The sequence below is a fragment of the Gymnoscopelus microlampas genome (assembly GCF_963454915.1).
Source record: "Gymnoscopelus microlampas genome assembly, chromosome: 16".
Classification (NCBI taxonomy): domain Eukaryota; kingdom Metazoa; phylum Chordata; class Actinopteri; order Myctophiformes; family Myctophidae; genus Gymnoscopelus; species Gymnoscopelus microlampas.
Genome location: NC_139953.1, coordinates 50,589,195 through 50,611,124, shown reverse-complemented (window position 1 = coordinate 50,611,124; position 21,930 = coordinate 50,589,195). Strand labels below are relative to the sequence as shown.

At 42.2% G+C, this 21,930-nt stretch overlaps 1 protein-coding gene across 4 annotated transcripts; it reads left to right on the top strand.

Moving 5' to 3' along the window:
- Positions 1-1,593: 1,593 nt before the first annotated feature.
- On the top strand, positions 1,594-21,416 carry LOC311063250 (heat shock factor protein 2-like). 4 transcript variants are annotated; one of them, XM_084082547.1, is made up of 13 exons: positions 1,594-1,787; positions 2,596-2,704; positions 3,178-3,305; positions 3,667-3,794; positions 7,066-7,141; positions 9,345-9,406; positions 10,171-10,234; positions 13,091-13,233; positions 13,990-14,093; positions 15,218-15,683; positions 16,583-16,670; positions 17,671-17,740; positions 20,468-21,416. In XM_084082547.1, exons 1-13 carry the CDS (start codon positions 1,695-1,697, stop codon positions 21,259-21,261), a joined length of 2,325 nt encoding a protein of 774 aa, XP_083938673.1. In that variant the 5' UTR covers positions 1,594-1,694; the 3' UTR covers positions 21,262-21,416. The 4 variants fall into 4 exon arrangements, with proteins under 4 accessions (XP_083938673.1, XP_083938674.1, XP_083938676.1 ...); XM_084082548.1 differs by having other exon boundaries at positions 1,628-1,787; positions 3,192-3,305; XM_084082550.1 differs by lacking the exon at positions 3,178-3,305 and having other exon boundaries at positions 1,628-1,787.
- The last annotated feature ends 514 nt before the right edge of the window (positions 21,417-21,930 follow it).

Genomic DNA, 21,930 nt, shown 5'->3' with positions numbered 1-21,930 from the left:
TAGAGTTTATATACAGACCTAGTACAGAGCCCTGTGGAACCCCTCAGTGTGATAACAGAGTTTATATACAGACCTAGTACAGAGCCCTGTGGAACCCCTCAGTGTGATAATAGAGTTTATATACAGACCTAGTACAGAGCCCTGTGGAACCCCTCAGTGTGATAACAGAGTTTATATACAGACCTAGTACAGAGCCCTGTGGAACCCCTCAGTGTGATAATAGAGTTTATATACAGACCTAGTACAGAGCCCTGTGGAACCCCTCAGTGTGATAACAGAGTTTATATATACAGATATGATCCATAACGACTGACCGGAGCTGATTGGTGGAGGGAGGACGTCATTAGTGATGGCATAAGTGACGTCGTTAGTGATGTCATCGGTGACGCCATCGGTGATGACGTCATCGGCACCGTTGTTAGACACATCCATGGCTCTGTCACTGTGCTCCATGGCGCCGCCCTGGTGGACACACAGATAATAACATGAACACATTAATAATAATCTGATATTGTTCTTCACATTTTATATACATTATATAAATAATATAATGTATATAAAACTACTAAAAAAGGATGTTCGGAAACTTTATTAGTAGTATTAAAGTATTAGTATTAAAACCTTTTGAAAATAGCCTAATTCCTACATAAAGGACCGAAGTGGTTAATGTTTTGGTACTTTAAGTACATTTTGATACCAATGCTTTTGTACTTTTACTTTTTTCTTTTTTTAAAATTTAGAATTCCAGACTTTAACTTGTAACAGAGTATTTCTACATTGCAGTATTGATACTTTTACTTAAGTAAAACAATTTTGAGTACTTGTTCCACCACTGACAAACATCCTAATGCAACAGATACTGATGTAACACCAAAGCAACATGATGGAGGTTCCATTCATTTTTAAATCATTTTTAAATCATCACTAAATCATCGAACATAAAACTCACCTCTCTCTCTCTCTCTCTCTCTCTCTCTCTCTCTCTCTCTCTCTCTCTCTCTCTCTCTCTCTCTCTCTCTCTCTCTCTCTCTCTCTCTCTCTCGTCAGCCTCGGTGTTTGTGTGTTAGTGTTGCCATGGGAACCAACCGCTGTTACACCGGACTTGGTGACTCGTGCAAAGCTGTGACCGCGCGAGGGCGCTGTTTTTTTTCGTTCCTTCACTTCACAGCCCCAGTATTTAATTGTGTGTCATGTAATAACAATAACAATAACAATAACAATAACAATAACAATAACAATAACAATAACAATAACAATAATAATATAATAATAATGTATTTTCTCTTGCTGAACAGAGTATTGTATAAAGGTCTAAAAGGTTCAGTAATAATGTTCATAAACTGTCCGTCTGGTTCAGTGTTATTTCACCGACACCCTGACAGTGACGTCAGTGTCTCTTCCTTAAATAAAGCCTCCTTGACGTCATGAGGCATGTGACGTTCGGTCGAGCCAATCGGCTGCCGTGCATGATGTGACGTAGGGTGGGGGGGTTTGGACCAATGGGCGTGGAACAGGAAGTAGTAGTGTGTAGTAGTGTGTAGTAGTGTAAACACAGAGTGAAGTGCGCATTTTACCCTGACTTCAAAAGGTTGTGTTTATTGTGTGTGTTGTGTGTTTATTGTGTGTGTGTGTTGTGTGTTGTGTGTGTGTGTTGTGTGTTTATTGTGTGTTTGGATACAAACAGACCAGACTAGATGAAACAGAACGCGGTGGTTCCTGCCTTTCTCTCTAAACTATGGACTCTGTGTGAGGATGAGGAGAACAACACCTTCATCTGCTGGAGCCAGGTACACACTATATGTACTACACACTACACACACACACACACACACACACACACACACACACACACACACACACACACACACACACACACACTCACACTCACACTTAGCCCCTACGGAACCTCTCCCTCCGCTATGTAGCTCCGAGATGAGGTCCCTCTTTAGTTTCTGCCGTATGCGGTCGGCCTTGTCGCACATTTTCCACTTTACATGTTTCTTACCCCTTTCTGCACATCGTATCCAAAAAGGAAAGCATTTGCGCCACTCTCTCAGATGTTTTAAGTTTTAGCTGGCAATAACATCTATCCAACGAGTTGAAGAAAGTATTTAATTTGCCTCGGTTTTCATCCGGTTCCATAATATTTTGCATTAGAAGATGCAATTCAACATTTGACCAGTAGGGGAATCAGTAATGTTATCTCTACGGGCGCAACTCTTGCGCAATGTCTTAAAAAACATGGAACCGGATGAAAACCGAGGCAAATTAAATACTTTCTTCAACTCGTTGGATAGATTTTATTGCCAGCTAAAACTTAAAACATCTGAGAGAGTGGCGCAAATCTTTTACTTTTTGGATACGATGTGCAGAAAGGGGTAAGAAACATGTAAAGTGGAAATTGTGCGACAAGGCCGACAGCATACGGCAGAAACTAAAGAGGGACCTCATCTCGGAGCTACATAGCGGAGGGAGAGGTTCCGTAGGGGCTAACTCACACTCACACTCACACACACACACACGTTGTGTAGATATGTTAATTATTAATGATGCTAATGAATATTAATGATGTTAATTAACCCTTTGTGTCAGCAGGAGGGGAACAGCTTCCTGGTTCTGGATGAGCAGCGTTTTGCTAAAGACATCCTGCCTAAGTTCTTTAAGCACAACAATATGGCCTCCTTCATACGACAACTCAACATGTGTAAGTATTATTATTATTATTATTAACATAACACGTTCTTTAAACACAACGACATGGCCTCCTTCATACGACAACTCAACATGTGTAAGTATTATTATCTATGTTTTCGTTCTCGTCCGTCCGTGTGTCCACCAAGCTATCATTGGTCGCTTCACGTGACAATATGTTGAAAGGGTGTGCTTTGATTGGTTTCCTAAGGTGATGGACACAGGCATGTTATAATAATAATAATATTATATTATAGATGGGTTTCGTAAGGTGATGCACATGGACACAGACATGTTATTATAATAATAATAATAATAATATATATATTAATATGTTATGTTATAGATGGGTTTCGTAAGGTGATGCACATGGACACAGACATGTTATTATAATAATAATAATGTTATATTATAGATGGGTTTCGTAAGGTGATGCACATGGACACAGACATGTTATTATAATAATATATATATATATATTTATAGATGGGTTTCGTAAGGTGATGCACATGGACACAGGCATGGTGAAACAGGAGAGAGATGGACCGGTGGAGTTTCAACATCCTTACTTTAAACACGGACAAGATGAACTGTTACAACACATCAAGAGGAAGGTAGGAGTATGGAGGGAGGGAGGGAGAGAGAGATAGAGAGATAGAGATAGAGAGGGAAGGAGGGATAGATAGATAGATGGATAGATAATCTTTTAAACCCTTTTCATACTGACGTTGTGCAGTATTTTATTTTAGAGAGAAGCACCTCCCAACTCTGACTGTCATTCTGCTGAAAACAAACCAATCACTTCAACCATACTGTGTGTGTGTGTGTGTGTGTGTGTGTGTGTGTGTGTGTGTGTGTGTGTGTGTGTGTGTGTGTGTGTGTGTGTGTGTGTGTGTGTGTGTGTGTGTGTGTGTGTGTGTGTGTGTGTGTGTGTGTGTGTGTGTGTGTGTGTGTGCGTGCGTGCGTGTGTACCAGGTATCGTCCACGCGTCCTCCAGAGGACAGACAGCTCAGACAGGAGGATTTGTCCAGGCTGTTGTCCAGTGTCCAGACCGTTCATGGGAAACAGGAAGCGGTGGACGCCGGACTGACCGCCATGAAACGGTTTGACTCATTCAGTGCTTTATTGGACAGACATGGGGGCACGGTAGCGGGGGGGGGGGGGGGGGGGGCCACAGCTAGAAGGTCCTGGGTTCGATTCCCTGCCGGGGACGCTGGGGGGGGGCGTGTCCTCTCCTCCGTGTCATCAGTGGCCACACCCTAGGTGGGGTAGAAGGGCCTTTCTGTGTTCTCGTAGCGCCCGGGCCCCCCAGGGTTACTTTAGACCATTAAGACCTGAAGCTGATTCTACAAATGTCTTCTAAATCCCAACCCTATGTTTCTGTATCAGTGGTGCTCAAACCTCTCCATGTCAAGGACCCCCAAATTTATATGAATTTGGCCGCCGACCCCCATCTCAAAATATGTTGTTCCAAAATATGTTGTTCCAAAATATGTTGTTCCAGGGACCCCCCAGAAGCAAAGAATAGAGTTAAAAATGTTTGCTTTAACCCATTAAGACCTGAGGCCATTCTTTAAAAAAATCTAAATCCTTTTTGGAAAAAAAATTGAAAATAGCAGATCTACAAGCTCGTAGCGGACGCAAGGTTCCCAGTTCGATCCTGGGCTCCCCCAGAAGAGTTAGGGTCGGTTGCACCAAGAGGGATTAAGCTTTAACCTGGTTTAAATCAAGGTTTATCTATTAATCCAGTTGCACCAAACTTTAAACCTAGTTTCCACTAACCAGGTTTAGTTTTAAACCATCCTTTAATCTTGGTTTTCATTTTCACAGTAAACCTGGATTAATGTTAATCCTGTTGCACCACTACTTTAAACTCCAATTTAAATGTCAGTAAGGGATTAATTCTAAACTTGCAGTACAGGTGGTTTAAATGTAAACATGGCAGCATATATCAGATGGCTTCATGAAAACGAAAGAGTAGCTCAAAGAAAAATAAGGGACCGTCTAAACCCAGTCGAATGTTATGATAATGCTGAATTTAAAAGGCGGTACAGATTCAGCAAAGAGTCTGTAATGAGAATAATTGATAAAATTAAAAAAAATAAAAAAGTAATTCTAATGATATTTGGCTCAAGAGAAGAAGTATTCCTTTTTATTTACAGCGTAAATCCAAGATGGCGGACACAAAACAAAGTTTAATCCATGAAATAATCACTGTTTAAAGTTTTAATCACTGTTTAAAGTTTTAATCACAGGTTAAGGATTTAAATCACAGATTTGTTAAGCAATGCTTAAAATGAAGTGGTGCAACACAACTCGAATTAAAATAAATCCTAGATCAACAAATCTTTGATTAACCCTAAACTAAGCTTTATTTAATCCCTTTTGGTGCAACCGACCCTTAGTGTAGAAGTGTCCTTGAGCAAGACACTGAACCCCTACTTGCTCCTGATGAGCAGGTTGGTGCCTTGCATGGTTTCATCCTCTGTGTGTGTGTGTGTGTGTGTGTGTGTGTGTGTGTGTGTGTGAATGTAATGCACAATCCATGTAAAGCGCTTTGGATAAAAAGCACCGTTTACAATGTACCAGTTAATATAGCATCACAATAACTTTAACCACTTTAACCTTTTATACTTTGACTATTCAAAAATAGCATCACTCAAATCTTGGCTTCTGGGGGGTCCCTGGAACAAGATGTTTTGAGATGGGGGTCCGCGGTCAAATACATATCATTTTGGGGGTCCTTGACGTGGAAATGTTTGAGAACCACTGCATTAAAGGACAACTTCACAGGTTCCTTTATTAGTTTGTAATGATAAAAAAAACATTGATTGCTTTCTATGGTTATAGTGTTTTTTAACTGGGGGGGCACGAGGGTCATTGGTAAATAAATAGTTTTTTTTCCACAATAAGCTATTTTTGTCTCCACAAGGCCGAAGACACGGAGGTCAAATGTTTCACATCGGTCTGCGGTCTGTTATAGCGCCACCAGGAGGCCGATACCACTCCTAAAAATTGTGTCCAAAGTAAACATCACACAGATCGATACACAGTATCTCTATAGTCACGTGATCAACACGGATCTGTCTGGTTTTTCATATTCCATCCTGATTGGCTAAGATTGCCTTCCAGAGTTTGCAGGAGTGTCTGAGGTCCAAATGCCTCAGACCATGAACACATGAACACATGGACACATGAACACATGGACACATGAACACATGGACACATGAACACATGGACACATGGACACATGAACACATGGACACATGGACACATGAACACATGGACACATGGACACATGAACACATGGACACATGGACACATGAACACATGGACACATGGACACATGGACACATGGACACATGAACACATGGACACATGGACACATGGACACATGGACACATGGACACATGGACACATGAACACATGAACACATGGACACATGGACACATGGACACATGGACACATGGACACATGAACACATGGACACATGGACACATGGACACATGGACACATGGACACATGAACACATGAACACATGGACACATGGACACATGGACACATGGACACATGAACACATGAACACATGAACACATGAACACATGGACACATGGACACATGGACACATGGACACATGAACACATGAACACATGAACACATGGACACATGGACACATGGACACATGAACACAGCCCCCGATTGACCTGAAACGTTACACATTCACACTAGATAGACCCAGGAAGAAATGCTACAGAATCCAGGGGAAAAAAAGATGTTGCTGATTGTGTGAGGGTTAGGCCAACGTGTGAATATCCCTGTTGGATCTTGTTTATTTGATACACTTATTTGTTTTAGCTCGTGCTCATTTGTTTTTCCTATTTTGTATCATCTGTTTAAGACAGTAGGTAGCTGATATATTACACTTTTACCTTAGCACTAGGTATACTCTTAGTCACTTGTTTTAGAAGAGAATGCACTTCAGACTTCTGGTGATTAGTAGTTTAGTTCCCTATCTACTGTATGTTGAATGTACTTATTGTAATTTGACATGCATTAGAGGCTACGGACCCCCATTTAATGGCATTTATATCTCTGGGACCCCAATTCATCTTGTAAAATCAATGTTAATGTAACTCTGAGAGTGTACAAATGGAACCAAATGGACCCGTTAGGGTCCATTTGGCTCCATTTGTACACTCTCAGAGTTACAGACCCATAAGGGTCCATTTGGTGCCTAATCTATCATTTAGCTGGGGACCCCCTGGAACTCCCTCAAGGACCCCTGGGGGGTCCCCGGACCCCACTTTGAGAACCAAGGTGCTAAATGACTGTAATGTAATGTAATGTCATGTCTTTTCTCTGTCTGTCCACTAGGGAGAACGAAGTGCTGTGGAGGGAGATGTCAGACCTAAGACAGAAACACGCTCACCAACAACAGCTCATTAAGAAGGTATTTATGACAACAATGATGATAATGATAACAATAATAATCATAATATTGATAATGCTTGTGACTGCTCGCCTCAGAGGCATTCAGAGGCATTCAGGCGAGGGTTTACAGTACAAAAGAGAGGCCACACACAGTGAGCAGTTAGTTACTTACTCTGAAGAGCACAAACTTGTATTTATTTTTGGCACAGTGCCAGGTACTGTACAAAAAACTCCTTAAACTTCAGTTCAGTCCAAAGTCCAAAACGTAAACGGGCGACACGACGACTGACTGACAAGACATCAAGTGTGGTGTCCGCAACTCAGCCTAATAATCAAACACATAAACAAGGGCAGCCCTACTTTTAAACTTTTAAACATACAACAACAAACTTAGTCCACAATTTATGGCAAATAAGACAGTTTGGTTAACTATATGACAGCCCTATTAACCCAGCTGATTGTCGCTGGCCTCGCTGCACATGTGCAATTAACACATTAAATTACGTTTAGAATAGGCTAAGCCTGCCAAAAAAACAGCAAAAAAAACAATAATCAAATAGGAAGAACAATACGGTAATAATACGTTGCCTTGCAGCAGCTACAGTGTGACTGACAGTATCTCGCTGCTTGAGCGCAGTGCTGATGCACAGTTGTAAAGTGTGGCCAGCACAACGCACTCCCCTCACTCACCCCCCCCCAATGACGGGTCTTCAGCCAGTTGATCAGTGCATTTAACTATATGTGTTGCATTGTCATGTACAATAGAAACAACCGTATTGCGTGGAATGTTCCAATCAGAAATAATCTCCGTCAGCGTTTCTGCAATATGTTCTGCTGTGTGACTTTATTCCATTTTTTTGGTTTCTAACACAAAACATTCCAATCGCCAATCCTCTGTAATGAAGTGCACTGTAGCTGTCATGTATGCCTCCATTGTCAGTGAAGTCCAAATATCTGTGGTCAAGCCGACTGCTTCACTTCTGTTTATTCATTTGGAAACTTCTTCCCTTGAGGAAGTGTATTTCTCACACACACAACATGCATGACTGTCTCCCTTTTTGGACATGTGTATCCTGGCTCCAGTGTGTGAATTAACTCTTTAAAACCTTCTCCTTCAACAATGTTAATTGGTCTCATGTCAAGCGCAACAAAACTGGCAATTTTGTCCGTAATAGCTCTTCTCCTTTTCTCTGGTGCCTAAAAATCCACTTTCGTCCGAGTCAACTGTGGGGCCGCAGCCGCTGCACTCGACGTGCTGGCACTGCTGGGACTGGGAGTGGCTGAAAGCTGCGGGTGTGCCTAGAAAATAATAAGTAGAAATAAATCATAGCCCCTACATATGACTGATATTCCATTAGAAATATTAAAATAATAAGAAGGGGAGTCGGGACATAGCCAATATTGTTTTAGGCCACAGTATCGTCTTCACAAACAACTTACCCTGATTAAGTGATGAGCCATGTTACTTGTTGTGGAGTGATATGACATCTCACGATCACATATCCTGCATCTGACTTTCTTTTAATCCTCTGAATGTTCAAAATGTTTCCACACTTGTGAGGTTCTTTTCCCAGACATTGTGAGCAATTCATTTATGTAGTGAAATAGATGAATGAACCAGCAATGCAGCATTGAGACTAGCAGGTGAGATTCTGTTCCATGATGCGCATTGCGGTCATTTGGAGTCTACCACCGTATCGATTCTTTCAAGGATTTCACGCATATTGATTGAAACTTGCAGTCAGAAAGCATGTGAGTTATGTTCAAATTTGTTATATTAATTAACTAATAGTTTGCCAAAAATAGGATATATATAATAATTTATTGGGAAAAACCAAGCAAGTACATGTTAAATCAGTCATTAAGCACCCCCCACAGCCGAAATGGAATGATCCAATGTTGCATCACTTTTTTCCCCCCGTTCTTTTTTTTTTTTTTTTGATACGACTAGATTCGACTAAGAGACACGCAGTCGACTCGGACCCCCCGCGACTAACCAGTCGAGGTCAGGTCTAGAGGAGGATATGCACAGATTTTCAGATTTTCTAGGTGTCTATGTACGGAATGACAGTCTGTGCAATGTGTACTAAATTGTGTGAGATCGGGTTGGACAGACAGACAAACAGACAGACAGACAGACAGACAGACAGACAGACAGGCTTATAATGTAAACATTGATATGTTTCATAATGTAAATAATGTAAAGATGACTTTATTTCCAGCTGATTCACTTCATCGTGACGTTGGTGCAGAACAACCACATCCTGAACCTGAAGCGCAAAAGGTAATATAACTCTAGTGGCCAATAGACCCTTATGATAATGTAATTAGATATGGTTCTGGATTGTCATCTGATATCATCTTCATATGATATAGAGATGAGACCATAAGACAATTACATGTCAAAGTGGCGATTTAAGTGAAATAAGATTGTACTAAATGCACTCTTAATCCATTAAGTCAGGGAAAGCATTTGTGTAATTTCTTTGGCTATTCAAAAATAGCAGATCTACAAGCTCATAGAGTGCAGTGCTTATCTATTTTGTGCACATCTTTGAATATATAAATTGTTTTAAAGCGAACATTAGTAACTCAAATCTTTGCTTCTGGGGGGTCCCTGGAACAACATATTTTAAGGTTTTTTATGTTGTGTTTATGTTTTTTAGACAGATCTGTTTTATCAAGTACAGAGGGTTTAAGTGGAGATAATTCATCCTAGTGTATTATATGACAGAGGATCATTTCACCATGAATTAAAATACATATTTTAAAGATACGTTTACAATTACAAAAAGACTCAGGTTGTGGTTAGTGGTAGGAACAGACATTTAGGGGGCTTAGATCTATAGATCTATGGCCGATTTATACGTGACTGTAGCTGGTGTAGTGCACCCAAAAATAGCCCATCTGTGTGAGCTTGTAGATCTGCTATTTGTCAGCGTTAGATTACAGTTACAAATGGTGAAAAAATATAAGAATGTTGTTCACGAAGCTGTGTGTGTGTGTGTGTGTGTGTGTGTGTGTGTGTGTGTGTGTGTGTTCCTCCAGACCCATCCTTATGAACAGCAATGGAAAGAAACCAAAATACATCCATCAGATCTATGAGGAGCAGGTCTGTATATATATATATATATATATATATATATATATATATATATATATATATATATATATATATATATATATATATATATATACATATTATACTGTTTGTATTGATTGAAATCTTTATTTAGAAAGGACATGGAAGTACAGTTCACAACACAAGGTTCTCTAAACTGGATCGCTCATGAAAGCACATGATTTAAAATGACACAATGACACAAACAACATCATTTAAAATGAGATCCCAGTGCACAGTGCACAAGGAGTAGTTCACCCAAAAAAGTACTTATTTTCTATCCATTACACACCCCATGAAGCCTTGAATTCATGGATTAGTTTTAGTTTTAGTTGCATTCCTGAGCCAATCATTTGATGACCAGTGTATTTCCAGTAGGAGACACAAAGAGTCTACTTTGTGTCTCCTACCGGATACATTAGCATCTTTCCGCCGGTAATCAAATGATTGGCTTAGAAATGTGACAAAAACAAAAACAAATCCACGGCTTCATGGGGTGCGTAATTGATAGAAAATAAGTAATTTTTGGGTGAACTACTCCTTTAAGAAAACAGACAGATATACAGTACTATGCAGAACGTCATACAATCAGCTTACAGGTTACTGCTATGAAACACAAGAAATATGTTCAAATAGACAGTTCAAGGAGGGGGGTAGGTTAAGACTTTGACATGGGTCAGTTTGGAATGTCAGCCTCCTGAAGGTGTTTAATTTAAGTCAGTTTTGAAAGTGAGTAAGGTTTTACACTCCTTTGCTCCTTTTGGTAGGGCATTCCACATTTTTGTTGTATAGCATGAGAACGAGTTAATCCGAGGAGTCCAGGGTGTTTTAGAGAAGAGAGAAGAGTCTAGGACGTGTGGAGCGTTGTCCAGGGTGTCCAGAGTGTTTTAGAGAAGAGAGAAGAGTCTAGGACGTGTGGAGCGTTGTCCAGGGTGTTTTAGAGAAGAGAGAAGAGTCTAGGACGTGTGGAGCGTTGTCCAGGGTGTTTTAGAGAAGAGAGAAAAGTCTAGGACGTGTGGAGCGTTGTCCAGGGTGTTTTAGAGAAGAGAGAAGAGTCTAGGACGTGTGGAGCGTTGTCCAGAGTGTTTTAGAGAAGAGAGAAGAGTCTAGGACGTGTGGAGCGTTGTCCAGGGTGTTTTAGAGAAGAGAGAAAAGTCTAGGACGTGTGGAGCGTTGTCCAGGGTGTTTTAGAGAAGAGAGAAGAGTCTAGGACGTGTGGAGCGTTGTCCAGGGTGTTTTAGAGAAGAGAGAAGAGTCTAGGACGTGTGGAGCGTTGTCCAGAGTGTTTTAGAGAAGAGAGAAGAGTCTAGGACGTGTGGAGCGTTGTCCAGGGTGTTTTAGAGAAGAGAGAAGAGTCTAGGACGTGTGGAGCGTTGTCCAGGGTGTTTTAGAGAAGAGAGAAGAGTCTAGGACGTGTGGCGCGTTGTCCAGAGTGTTTTAGAGAAGAGAGAAGAGTCTAGGACGTGTGGAGCGTTGTCCAGGGTGTTTTAAAGAAGAGAGAAGAGTCTAGGACGTGTGGAGCGTTGTCCAGGGTGTTTTAGAGAAGAGAGAAAAGTCTAGGACGTGTGGAGCGTTGTCCAGGGTGTTTTAGAGAAGAGAGAAGAGTCTAGGACGTGTGGAGCGTTGTCCAGAGTGTTTTAGAGAAGAGAGAAGAGTCTAGGACGTGTGGAGCGTTGTCCAGGGTGTTTTAGAGAAGAGAGAAAAGTCTAGGACGTGTGGAGCGTTGTCCAGGGTGTTTTAGAGAAGAGAGAAGAGTCTAGGACGTGTGGAGCGTTGTCCAGGGTGTTTTAGAGAAGAGAGAAGAGTCTAGGACGTGTGGAGCGTTGTCCAGAGTGTTTTAGAGAAGAGAGAAGAGTCTAGGACGTGTGGAGCGTTGTCCAGAGTGTTTTAGAGAAGAGAGAAGAGTCTAGGACGTGTGGAGCGTTGTCCAGAGTGTTTTAGAGAAGAGAGAAGAGTCTAGGACGTGTGGAGCGTTGTCCAGGGTGTTTTAGAGAAGAGAGAAGAGTCTAGGACGTGTGGAGCGTTGTCCAGGGTGTTTTAGAGAAGAGAGAAGAGTCTAGGACGTGTGGAGCGTTGTCCAGGGTGTTTTAGAGAAGAGAGAAGAGTCTAGGACGTGTGGAGCGTTGTCCAGGGTGTTTTAGAGAAGAGAGAAGAGTCTAGGACGTGTGGAGCGTTGTCCAGGGTGTTTTAGAGAAGAGAGAAGAGTCTAGGACGTGTGTAGCGTTGTCCAGGGTGTTTTAGAGAAGAGAGAAGAGTCTAGGACGTGTGTAGCGTTGTCCAGAGTGTTTTAGAGAAGAGAGAAGAGTCTAGGACGTGTGGAGCGTTGTCCAGAGTGTTTTAGAGAAGAGAGAAGAGTCTAGGACGTGTGGAGCGTTGTCCAGAGTGTTTTAGAGAAGAGAGAAGAGTCTAGGACGTGTGGAGCGTTGTCCAGAGTTTTTTTGAGAAGAGAGAAGAGTCTAGGACGTGTGGAGCGTTGTCCAGAGTTTTTTTGAGAAGAGAGAAGAGTCTAGTACGTGTGGAGCGTTGTCCAGAGTGTTTTAGAGAAGAGAGAAGAGTCTAGGACGTGTGGAGCGTTGTCCAGGGTGTTTTAGAGAAGAGAGAAGAGTCTAGGACTTGTGGAGCGTTGTCCAGAGTGTTTTAGAGAAGAGAGAAGAGTCTAGGACTTGTGGAGCGTTGTCCAGAATGTTTTAGAGAAGAGAGAAGAGTCTATGACGTGTGGAGCGTTGTCCAGAGTGTTTTAGAGAAGGTTCTGACAGCTGTATATGTGACTCTCTGTGTCTCCTACATGGTTTTATGTGTAAAGTGTATCTGTGTATATTATGTGACTCTGTGACTCCTCCTCCTCAGTCTGCTGTCAACAGTCTGAACGGCGTAAAGGGGGCGGAGATAACCGATGATGTCATCATATGTGACGTGACGCAGGGGGAGGAGCCAGGAGGAGACGTGACGGATGACATCACAGAGAGCACCCTGAGGGTCCTGGATGGAGGGTGAGACCGTTTATATCTGTCTGTCTGTCTGTCTGTCTGTCTGTCTGTCTGTCTGTCCGTCCCCTGTACAACTCAAGAACCATATCGTATGTTGCTCCCTTTAGTAAAGTAAAGTAAAGTAAAGTAAAGTAAAGTAAAGTAAAGTAAAGTAAAGTAAAGTAAAGTAAAGTAAAGTAAAGCAAAGCAAAGCAAAGCAAAGCACCTGTCCTGTTCTAAACATAGAAAAGAACGTTATAAACGTGACTGTTTTTCAAAATGTGAAAAATTATAAAAATGTTTTCCAAATGCGAGATAAAACACAAAGTCGTGAACATCAGTGATTGTCAAATCACATTAAAGTGAGATTTAGATCCGGGGCGCCGACCCACGTTTTGGGGCGAGCATTTCTGTATTCGCTGAGGTAAACGGAACGCTCTGTAATTTAAATATCGCTTTTATCCAAAGCGCTTTACATAGATTGTGCATTACATTCACACATTCACACACACACACACACACACACACACACACACACACACACACACACACACACACACACACATCCATACACCGATGGAGGAGAGAACCATGCAAGGCGCCATCGGGAGCAGTTAGGGGTTCAGTGTCAAACCATCTAGTGGGTCATGTGACCGTCAAGAAAGGCTTTTTATTTTCCGTACCGTTTGCCTGTAATCGGCTTCAAAGATTTAGTGTATGTGTGATGAGCTGCAGGTTATTTAAGTGGTTCTGCTTTGTTGTGTCTCGTTGTTCCTGCAGAGATGTGGAGGTCGTGGAGGTGGAAGCAGCAGACTTAGCAGATCTACAAGCAGCAGACATAACAGATCTACAAGCTCACAACATGGACGGGACGGAGAGGAGGGGTAAGGCTCTGTCAACAATCATTACATCATCCATTAATTAGCCATGGATACACGACGGTCGTCTGTCTCGACCGTCATGGATGAACCTCAACCTGTTGGTTTCACTTTCTCCATCTACGGCCCGTACATCTACAGAAACCTTCACATTTCACATATAAAGTGCTTCTCCCACCATGGCTACGGATGTTACATTTATGTACCCTCAGAAGTAGCTATATCATCCGTATTGTTCAATAAAAAACTCTGATACATTATAACTCTATGAAAAATTGGCCACCGATCGGATTGAAATGCTTTTTATTGAGCAATACGGAAGATACGGATACTTCTGAGAGGCCCCGTACATAATTGTAACATCCGTGGCCATGGGGTGAACACTTTATATTTGAAATCTGAACGTTTATGTAGATGGAGAAAGTGCAAACACCAGGTTGAAGTTTATCCAAGACTACAGAAGCAGTTGATAGATAGACGACCAAATGAATTTAATATACTTTAACGTGCGGAATCCGAAACAGGCAGCGCTGTGATTCTGTTTTTTTTTTACGATTATGATTGATATTATTAACACCACCTGGGCGAGTGAGTCGTTTAACTTTCCCGATGTTAAGCTGTGTATGTGTTGAACAACAGCCCTGCAGCCTTGCAGTTTTCAGGAAAAGTGGTGAAAAATGCTCCCTTCCTCCAACCGTTTTTTGGGTACATGGAATCTGTTGCTGGGTAAGCAAAGCAAATTTTGTTGTTTACCCAGGGTGTCGGACTAAGTACGAAACTTGTTTCCAGCCGGACCCTGCATGGAAGCCTTGCTCAAGGGCTATTCAGCGGTGATTCATGATCGATGTGATGAATTGGGGGATCGAACTAGGGACCTTCCGGTATCAAGGCCGCCCCTCTAACCACTAGGCCACCGCTGGGTCATAGTCATCTTCTCTCGCTGGGTCATAGTCACCGTTGCGTTATTCCTATTCTTGCTATTATGTTGTGTGTGTGTGTGTGTGGGTGGGTGGGTGGGTGGGTGGGTGGGGGGGGGGGGGGGGGGGGGGTAAATTACGTCAATTACGTCAGAGGCAGTGAACGAGTTAATGTTTAAAAACGCTACAACTTACATGTTGTAATCCTGACAGCCCTGGAGCCCAGCAGCTCTCTGCTGATCAACAAGCCCTCTAGCAGCTCTCTGCTGATCAACAAGCCCTCTAGCAGCTCTCTACAGATCAACAAGCCCTCTAGCAGCTCTCTACAGATCAACAAGCCCTCTAGCAGCTCTCTGCAGATCAACAAGCCCTCTAGCAGCTCTCTACAGATCAACAAGCCCTCTAGCAGCTCTCTGCAGATCAACAAGCCCTCTAGCAGCTCTCTGCAGATCAACAAGCCCTCTAGCAGCTCTCTACAGATCAACAAGCCCTCTAGCAGCTCTCTGCAGATCAACAAGCCCTCTAGCAGCTCTCTGCAGATCAACAAGCCCTCTAGCAGCTCTCTGCAGATCAACAAGCCCTCGGGTGGTCTTAGCGCTGAAGACCCCTTCAAGATGATGGACTCCATCATGAACGACAGCAACGCTGCCATCTCACAGAACATCAACCTGCTGGGGAAGTACGTACAACCACACACACACACACACACACACACACACACACACACACACACACACACACACACAGACACAGACACAGACACAGACACACACACACACACACACACACACACACACACACACACACACACACACAGGGACAGGCTGCAGGTTGAAAAACTGAACTCGATACGATCCTCATCTGGCTCGCTGATAACAAACTATCAACTATCATTAAACCTGGGAAAAACTGAATCCACTCTCTTAGGGTAGTTTTAACCTCAGCCAGGCCGAGAGCTTCACAATCACAGTGGGTGATGATCAGGGGTCATAACTGGTGCACATGTGCACCCAAAATAAATAATGCGCGGCACATCAGACGACGCGAGGCGCTTTTGCGTACCAACAGCTGGGACAGGAATTTCCAAGCTTTTATTTTTTAGCAAAACAAAAAAATAAAAGCCTGGAGATCGAGGCTAGGAATTTACTTCCTGAAGCCACACTCACACAATCACGCTAAAGCACGCGTCGGCCCCATGTGCAGCCATTAGGCGCAGGGGGAGGGGACGCATGCTGCACGTGTTTGTGTGAGTGTTGCCTCGCATCCTGACACACAGACACACTGCGACTCGCAGAGACTCGTTACAGGCACTCGTCAGCGATGATGAACGCACCGCGATGGTGCAAAATATGCCGTGAACGTCCCAATCAGGAGGATAAAAGCAGCGCAGCACAGGACATAGGTAGACAGACAGCACAGGACATAGGTAGACAGACAGCACAGGACATAGGTAGACATAGACAGCACAGGACACCAACCGGCGTGAAGAAAAAAAACCCGATGGAATTTAGAAGCAGGGCGCTACAACATGGACATTTTTTTCTGGAGCAAAAAGAATAAGTGTTGTTGTGTTTTCAGGGTGGAGCTGATGGACTACCTGGACAGCATTGACTGTAGTCTGGAAGACTTCCAGGCCATGTTGTTCTGTAAACACTTTACTGATGAGGTAATATAACTATATATCTATATATTATATAACTATTTAATACCATGTTGTTCTGTAAACACTTCACTGATGAGGTAATATAACTATATATATATATATATATAATATAACTATTTAATACCATGTTGTTCTGTAAACACTTTACTGATGAGGTAATATAACTATATATATATATATATATATTATATAACTATTTAATACCATGTTGTTCTGTAAACACTTCACTGATGAGGTAATATAACTATATATATATATATATATAATATAACTATTTAATACCATGTTGTTCTGTAAACACTTCACTGATGAGGTAATATAACTATATATATATATATATATATTATATAACTATTTAATACCATGTTGTTCTGTAAACACTTTACTGATGAGGTAATATAACTATATATATATATATATTATATAACTATTTAATACCATGTTGTTCTGTAAACACTTCACTGATGAGGTAATATAACTATATATATATATATATATATAATATAACTATTTAATACCATGTTGTTCTGTAAACACTTTACTGATGAGGTAATATAACTATATATATATATATATATTATATAACTATTTAATACCATGTTGTTCTGTAAACACTTCACTGATGAGGTAATATAACTATATATATATATATATATTATATAACTATTTAATACCATGTTGTTCTGTAAACACTTTACTGATGAGGTAATATAACTATATATATATATATATATATTATATAACTATTTAATACCATGTTGTTCTGTAAACACTTCACTGATGAGGTAATATAACTATATATATATATATATATATATATTATATAACTATTTAATACCATGTTGTTCTGTAAACACTAACCCTGACAGTCTGGAGGTAATAATAACACTTTAATAAACCTCAACCTGGTTGTATTGTAGGACTTTGTGGTTCTAATGGTTCTAATGGTTCTATTAGGACTTTGTGGTTCTAATGGTTCTAATGGTTCTAATGGTTCTATTAGGACTTTGTGGTTCATAAGGACTGCAGTGAACAGCTGATCAGAGACACGTTGGAGACAGAACACAATACAGGTGAGTCTGCTGACCTGCTGACCTGCTGACCGCTATGTGTTTGAAAGCAACAATAACATGATAGTTATATGTAGAGTTAATAATAACATGGTCATGTTAACATACAGTTATATGTAGAGTTAATAACATGATAGTTATATGTAGAGTTAATAACATGATCATGTTAACATACAGTTATATGTAGAGTTAATAACATGATCATGTTAACATACAGTTATATGTAGAGTTAATAATAACATGGTCATGTTAACATACAGTTATATGTAGAGTTAATAACATGATAGTTATATGTAGAGTTAATAACATGATCATGTTAACATACAGTTATATGTAGAGTTAATAACATGATAGTTATATGTAGAGTTAATAACATGATCATGTTAACATACAGTTATATGTAGAGTTAATAACATGATCATGTTAACATACAGTTATATGTAGAGTTAATAACACATGGTCATGTTAACATACAGTTATATGTAGAGTTAATAACATGATAGTTATATGTAGAGTTAATAACATGATCATGTTAACATACAGTTATATGTAGAGTTAATAACACATGGTCATGTTAACATACAGTTATATGTAGAGTTAATAACACATGGTCATGTTAACATACAGTTATATGTAGAGTTAATAACACATGGTCATGTTAACATACAGTTATATGTAGAGTTAATAACACATGGTCATGTTAACATACAGTTATATGTAGAGTTAATAACATGATAGTTATATGTAGAGTTAATAACACATGGTCATGTTAACATACAGTTATATGTAGAGTTAATAACACATGGTCATGTTAACATACAGTTATATGTAGAGTTAATAACACATGGTCATGTTAACATACAGTTATATGTAGAGTTAATAACATGATAGTTATATGTAGAGTTAATAACACATGGTCATGTTAACATACAGTTATATGTAGAGTTAATAACATGATAGTTATATGTAGAGTTAATAACACATGGTCATGTTAACATACAGTTATATGTAGAGTTAATAACATGATAGTTATATGTAGAGTTAATAACACATGATCATGTTAACATACAGTTATATGTAGAGTTAATAACATGATAGTTATATGTAGAGTTAATAACACATGGTCATGTTAACATACAGTTATATGTAGAGTTAATAACATGATAGTTATATGTAGAGTTAATAACACATGATCATGTTAACATACAGTTATATGTAGAGTTAATAACACATGGTCATGTTAACAATGATCATAACAGACATCCTGGGTGTGTGAGCTATAGTAGTCATCATGTAAGGGAAGGAATAAAAAGAGATCTACATATGTCCTCATAGCATCTCCATGCGTAGTCAGAGCGCTGAGCTTGGACTACGTACGCAGCTGGTTTAGTACAGTTTGAGCGTTCTGCTGACAGACCGCCCGCTGTAGGCTTTTATTTCCCCGGGCGGTGCAGTTTCCAGACCAGGCTGTAGCACACAGCCTGACAGGACGCTTTCAGTGGAGCTGTTGTACTGCTATCTGAGGATGCGGGGGATAACTCCGTACGGCAAAACCAGTACAGTCGCTGCTGGGCCTTTTTTCTCACACGTGTGTGTGTGGTCTGCGTCTCCCACTCGAGCTCCTCCTCGATGTGTCCTCGAGGAAGACGGGCGCATGCTCTCTCCTCGGCCTCCTGAAATCCACCACCAGCTCCTTGGTCTTGTCCACGTTGAGGCTGAGGCTGTTGTTCTCTTGGCACCAGAGTCAGTAAACTGACCTTATCTCTGTAGGCAGTAAACTGACCTTATCTAAACTGACCTCATCTCTGTAGGCAGTAAACTGACCTCATCTAAACTGACCTCATCTCTGTAGGCAGTAAACTGACCTCATCTAAACTGACCTCATCTCTGTAGGCAGTAAACTGACCTCATCTAAACTGACCTCATCTCTGTAGGCAGTAAACTGACCTCATCTAAACTGACCTCATCTCTGTAGGCAGTAAACTGACCTCATCTCTGTAGGCAGTAAACTGACCTCATCTAAACTGACCTCATCTCTGTAGGCAGTAAACTGACCTCATCTAAACTGACCTCATCTCTGTAGGCAGTAAACTGACCTCATCTCTGTAGGCAGTAAACTGACCTCATCTCTGTAGGCAGTAAACTGACCTCATCTCTGTAGGCAGTAAACTGACCTCATCTAAACTGACCTCATCTCTGTAGCCAGTAAACTGACCTCATCTCTGTAGGCAGTAAACTGACCTCATCTCTGTAGCCAGTAAACTGACCTCATCTCTGTAGGCAGTAAACTGACCTCATCTCTGTAGGCACACTCAACGTTGTTGATTATCCCACCCCACTGTGGTGACACCACTGTGGTGACACCACTGTGATGACACCACTGTGGTGTCATCACTGTGGTGTCATCACTGTGGTGACACCACTGTGGTGTCACCACTGTGGTGTCATCACTGTGGTGTCATCACAGAGCAGAGACCCGACAGTCTGGCTGGACATTAAACAGCCATAACTCCAGTTCCCAGCATGGTAAACTTACGAAACTTGCTAGGTGCACTTAGACGGCCAATAGGGACGGGCTGTAATTGCTTAAGCCCCGCCCCCTCTGTGTTCCTGTTGAGCAGCCTTGAAATATATGGACAGGCATTCAACATTGTTCCTCTAGTTCATATAGCTTAAATGAAATTAACTCATCAAAGGCACCTCTCACTTCACACTGTTTTTCTCCTCCAGATAAGCAGCTGATCCAGTACACACAGTGCCCCCTGCTGGCCTTCCTGGACAGCAGCGGTATGGAGCAGCAGGCCTCCTCCATAGCGCCCTCTACAGACCTGCTCCTAAACTCCTCTACAGCGCCCCCTACAGACCTGCTCCTAAACTCCTCCATAGCGCCCCCTACAGACCTGCTCCTAAACTCCTCCACAGCGCCCCCTACAGACCTGCTCCTAAACTCCTCTACAGCGCCCCCTACAGACCTGCTCCTAAACTCCTCCATAGCGCCCCCTACAGACCTGCTCCTAAACTCCTCCATAGCGCCCCCTACAGACCTGCTCCTACACTCCTCCACAGCGCCCCCTACAGACCTGCTCCTACACTCCTCTACAGCGCCCCCTACAGACCTGCTCCTAAACTCCTCCATAGCGCCCCCTACAGACCTGCTCCTAAACTCCTCCATAGCGCCCCCTACAGACCTGCTCCTACACTCCTCCACAGCGCCCCCTACAGACCTGCTCCTACACTCCTCTACAGCGCCCCCTACAGACCTGCTCCTACACTCCTCTACAGCGCCCCCTACAGACCTGCTCCTACACTCCTCCATAGCGCCCCCTACAGACCTGCTCCTACACTCCTCCTACTACTCCACAGCGCCCCCTACAGACCTGCTGGAGGAGCGGCAGGAGCAGAGAGCTCCTCGTAGCTCCTCCCTCGTCCGTCTGGAGCCTCTGACCGAGGCTGAGGCCAGTGAGGAAACCCTGTTTTACCTGTGTGAGCTGTCCCCACAGCGCCCTCTAGAGGACACTGTGTGAGCTGTCCCCACAGCGCCCTCTAGAGGACACTGTGAGCTGTCCCCACAGCGCCCTCTAGAGGACACTGTGTGAGCTGTCCCCACAGCGCCCTCTAGAGGACACTGTGTGAACTGTCCCCACAGCGCCCTCTAGAGGACACTGTGTGAGCTGTCTGATGTCCCTCTAGAGGACACTGTGTGAACTGTCTGATGTCCCTCTAGAGGACACTGTGTGAACTGTCTGATGTCCCTCTAGAGGACACTGTGTGAACTGTCTGATGTCCCTCTAGAGGACACTGTGTGAACTGTCTGATGTCCCTCTAGAGGACACTGTGTGAACTGTCTGATGTCCCTCTAGAGGACACTGTGTGAACTGTCTGATGTCCCTCTAGAGGACACTGTGTGAACTGTCTGATGTCCCTCTAGAGGACACTGTGTGAACTGTCCCCACAGCGCCCTCTAGAGGACACTGTGTGAACTGTCTGATGTCCCTCTAGAGGACACTGTGTGAACTGTCTGATGTCCCTCTAGAGGACACTGTGTGAACTGTCTGATGTCCCTCTAGAGGACACTGTGTGAGCTGTCTGATGTCCCTCTAGAGGACACTGTGTGAGCTGTCTGATGTCCCTCTAGAGGACACTGTGTGAACTGTCTGATGTCCCTCTAGAGGACACTGTGTGAACTGTCTGAT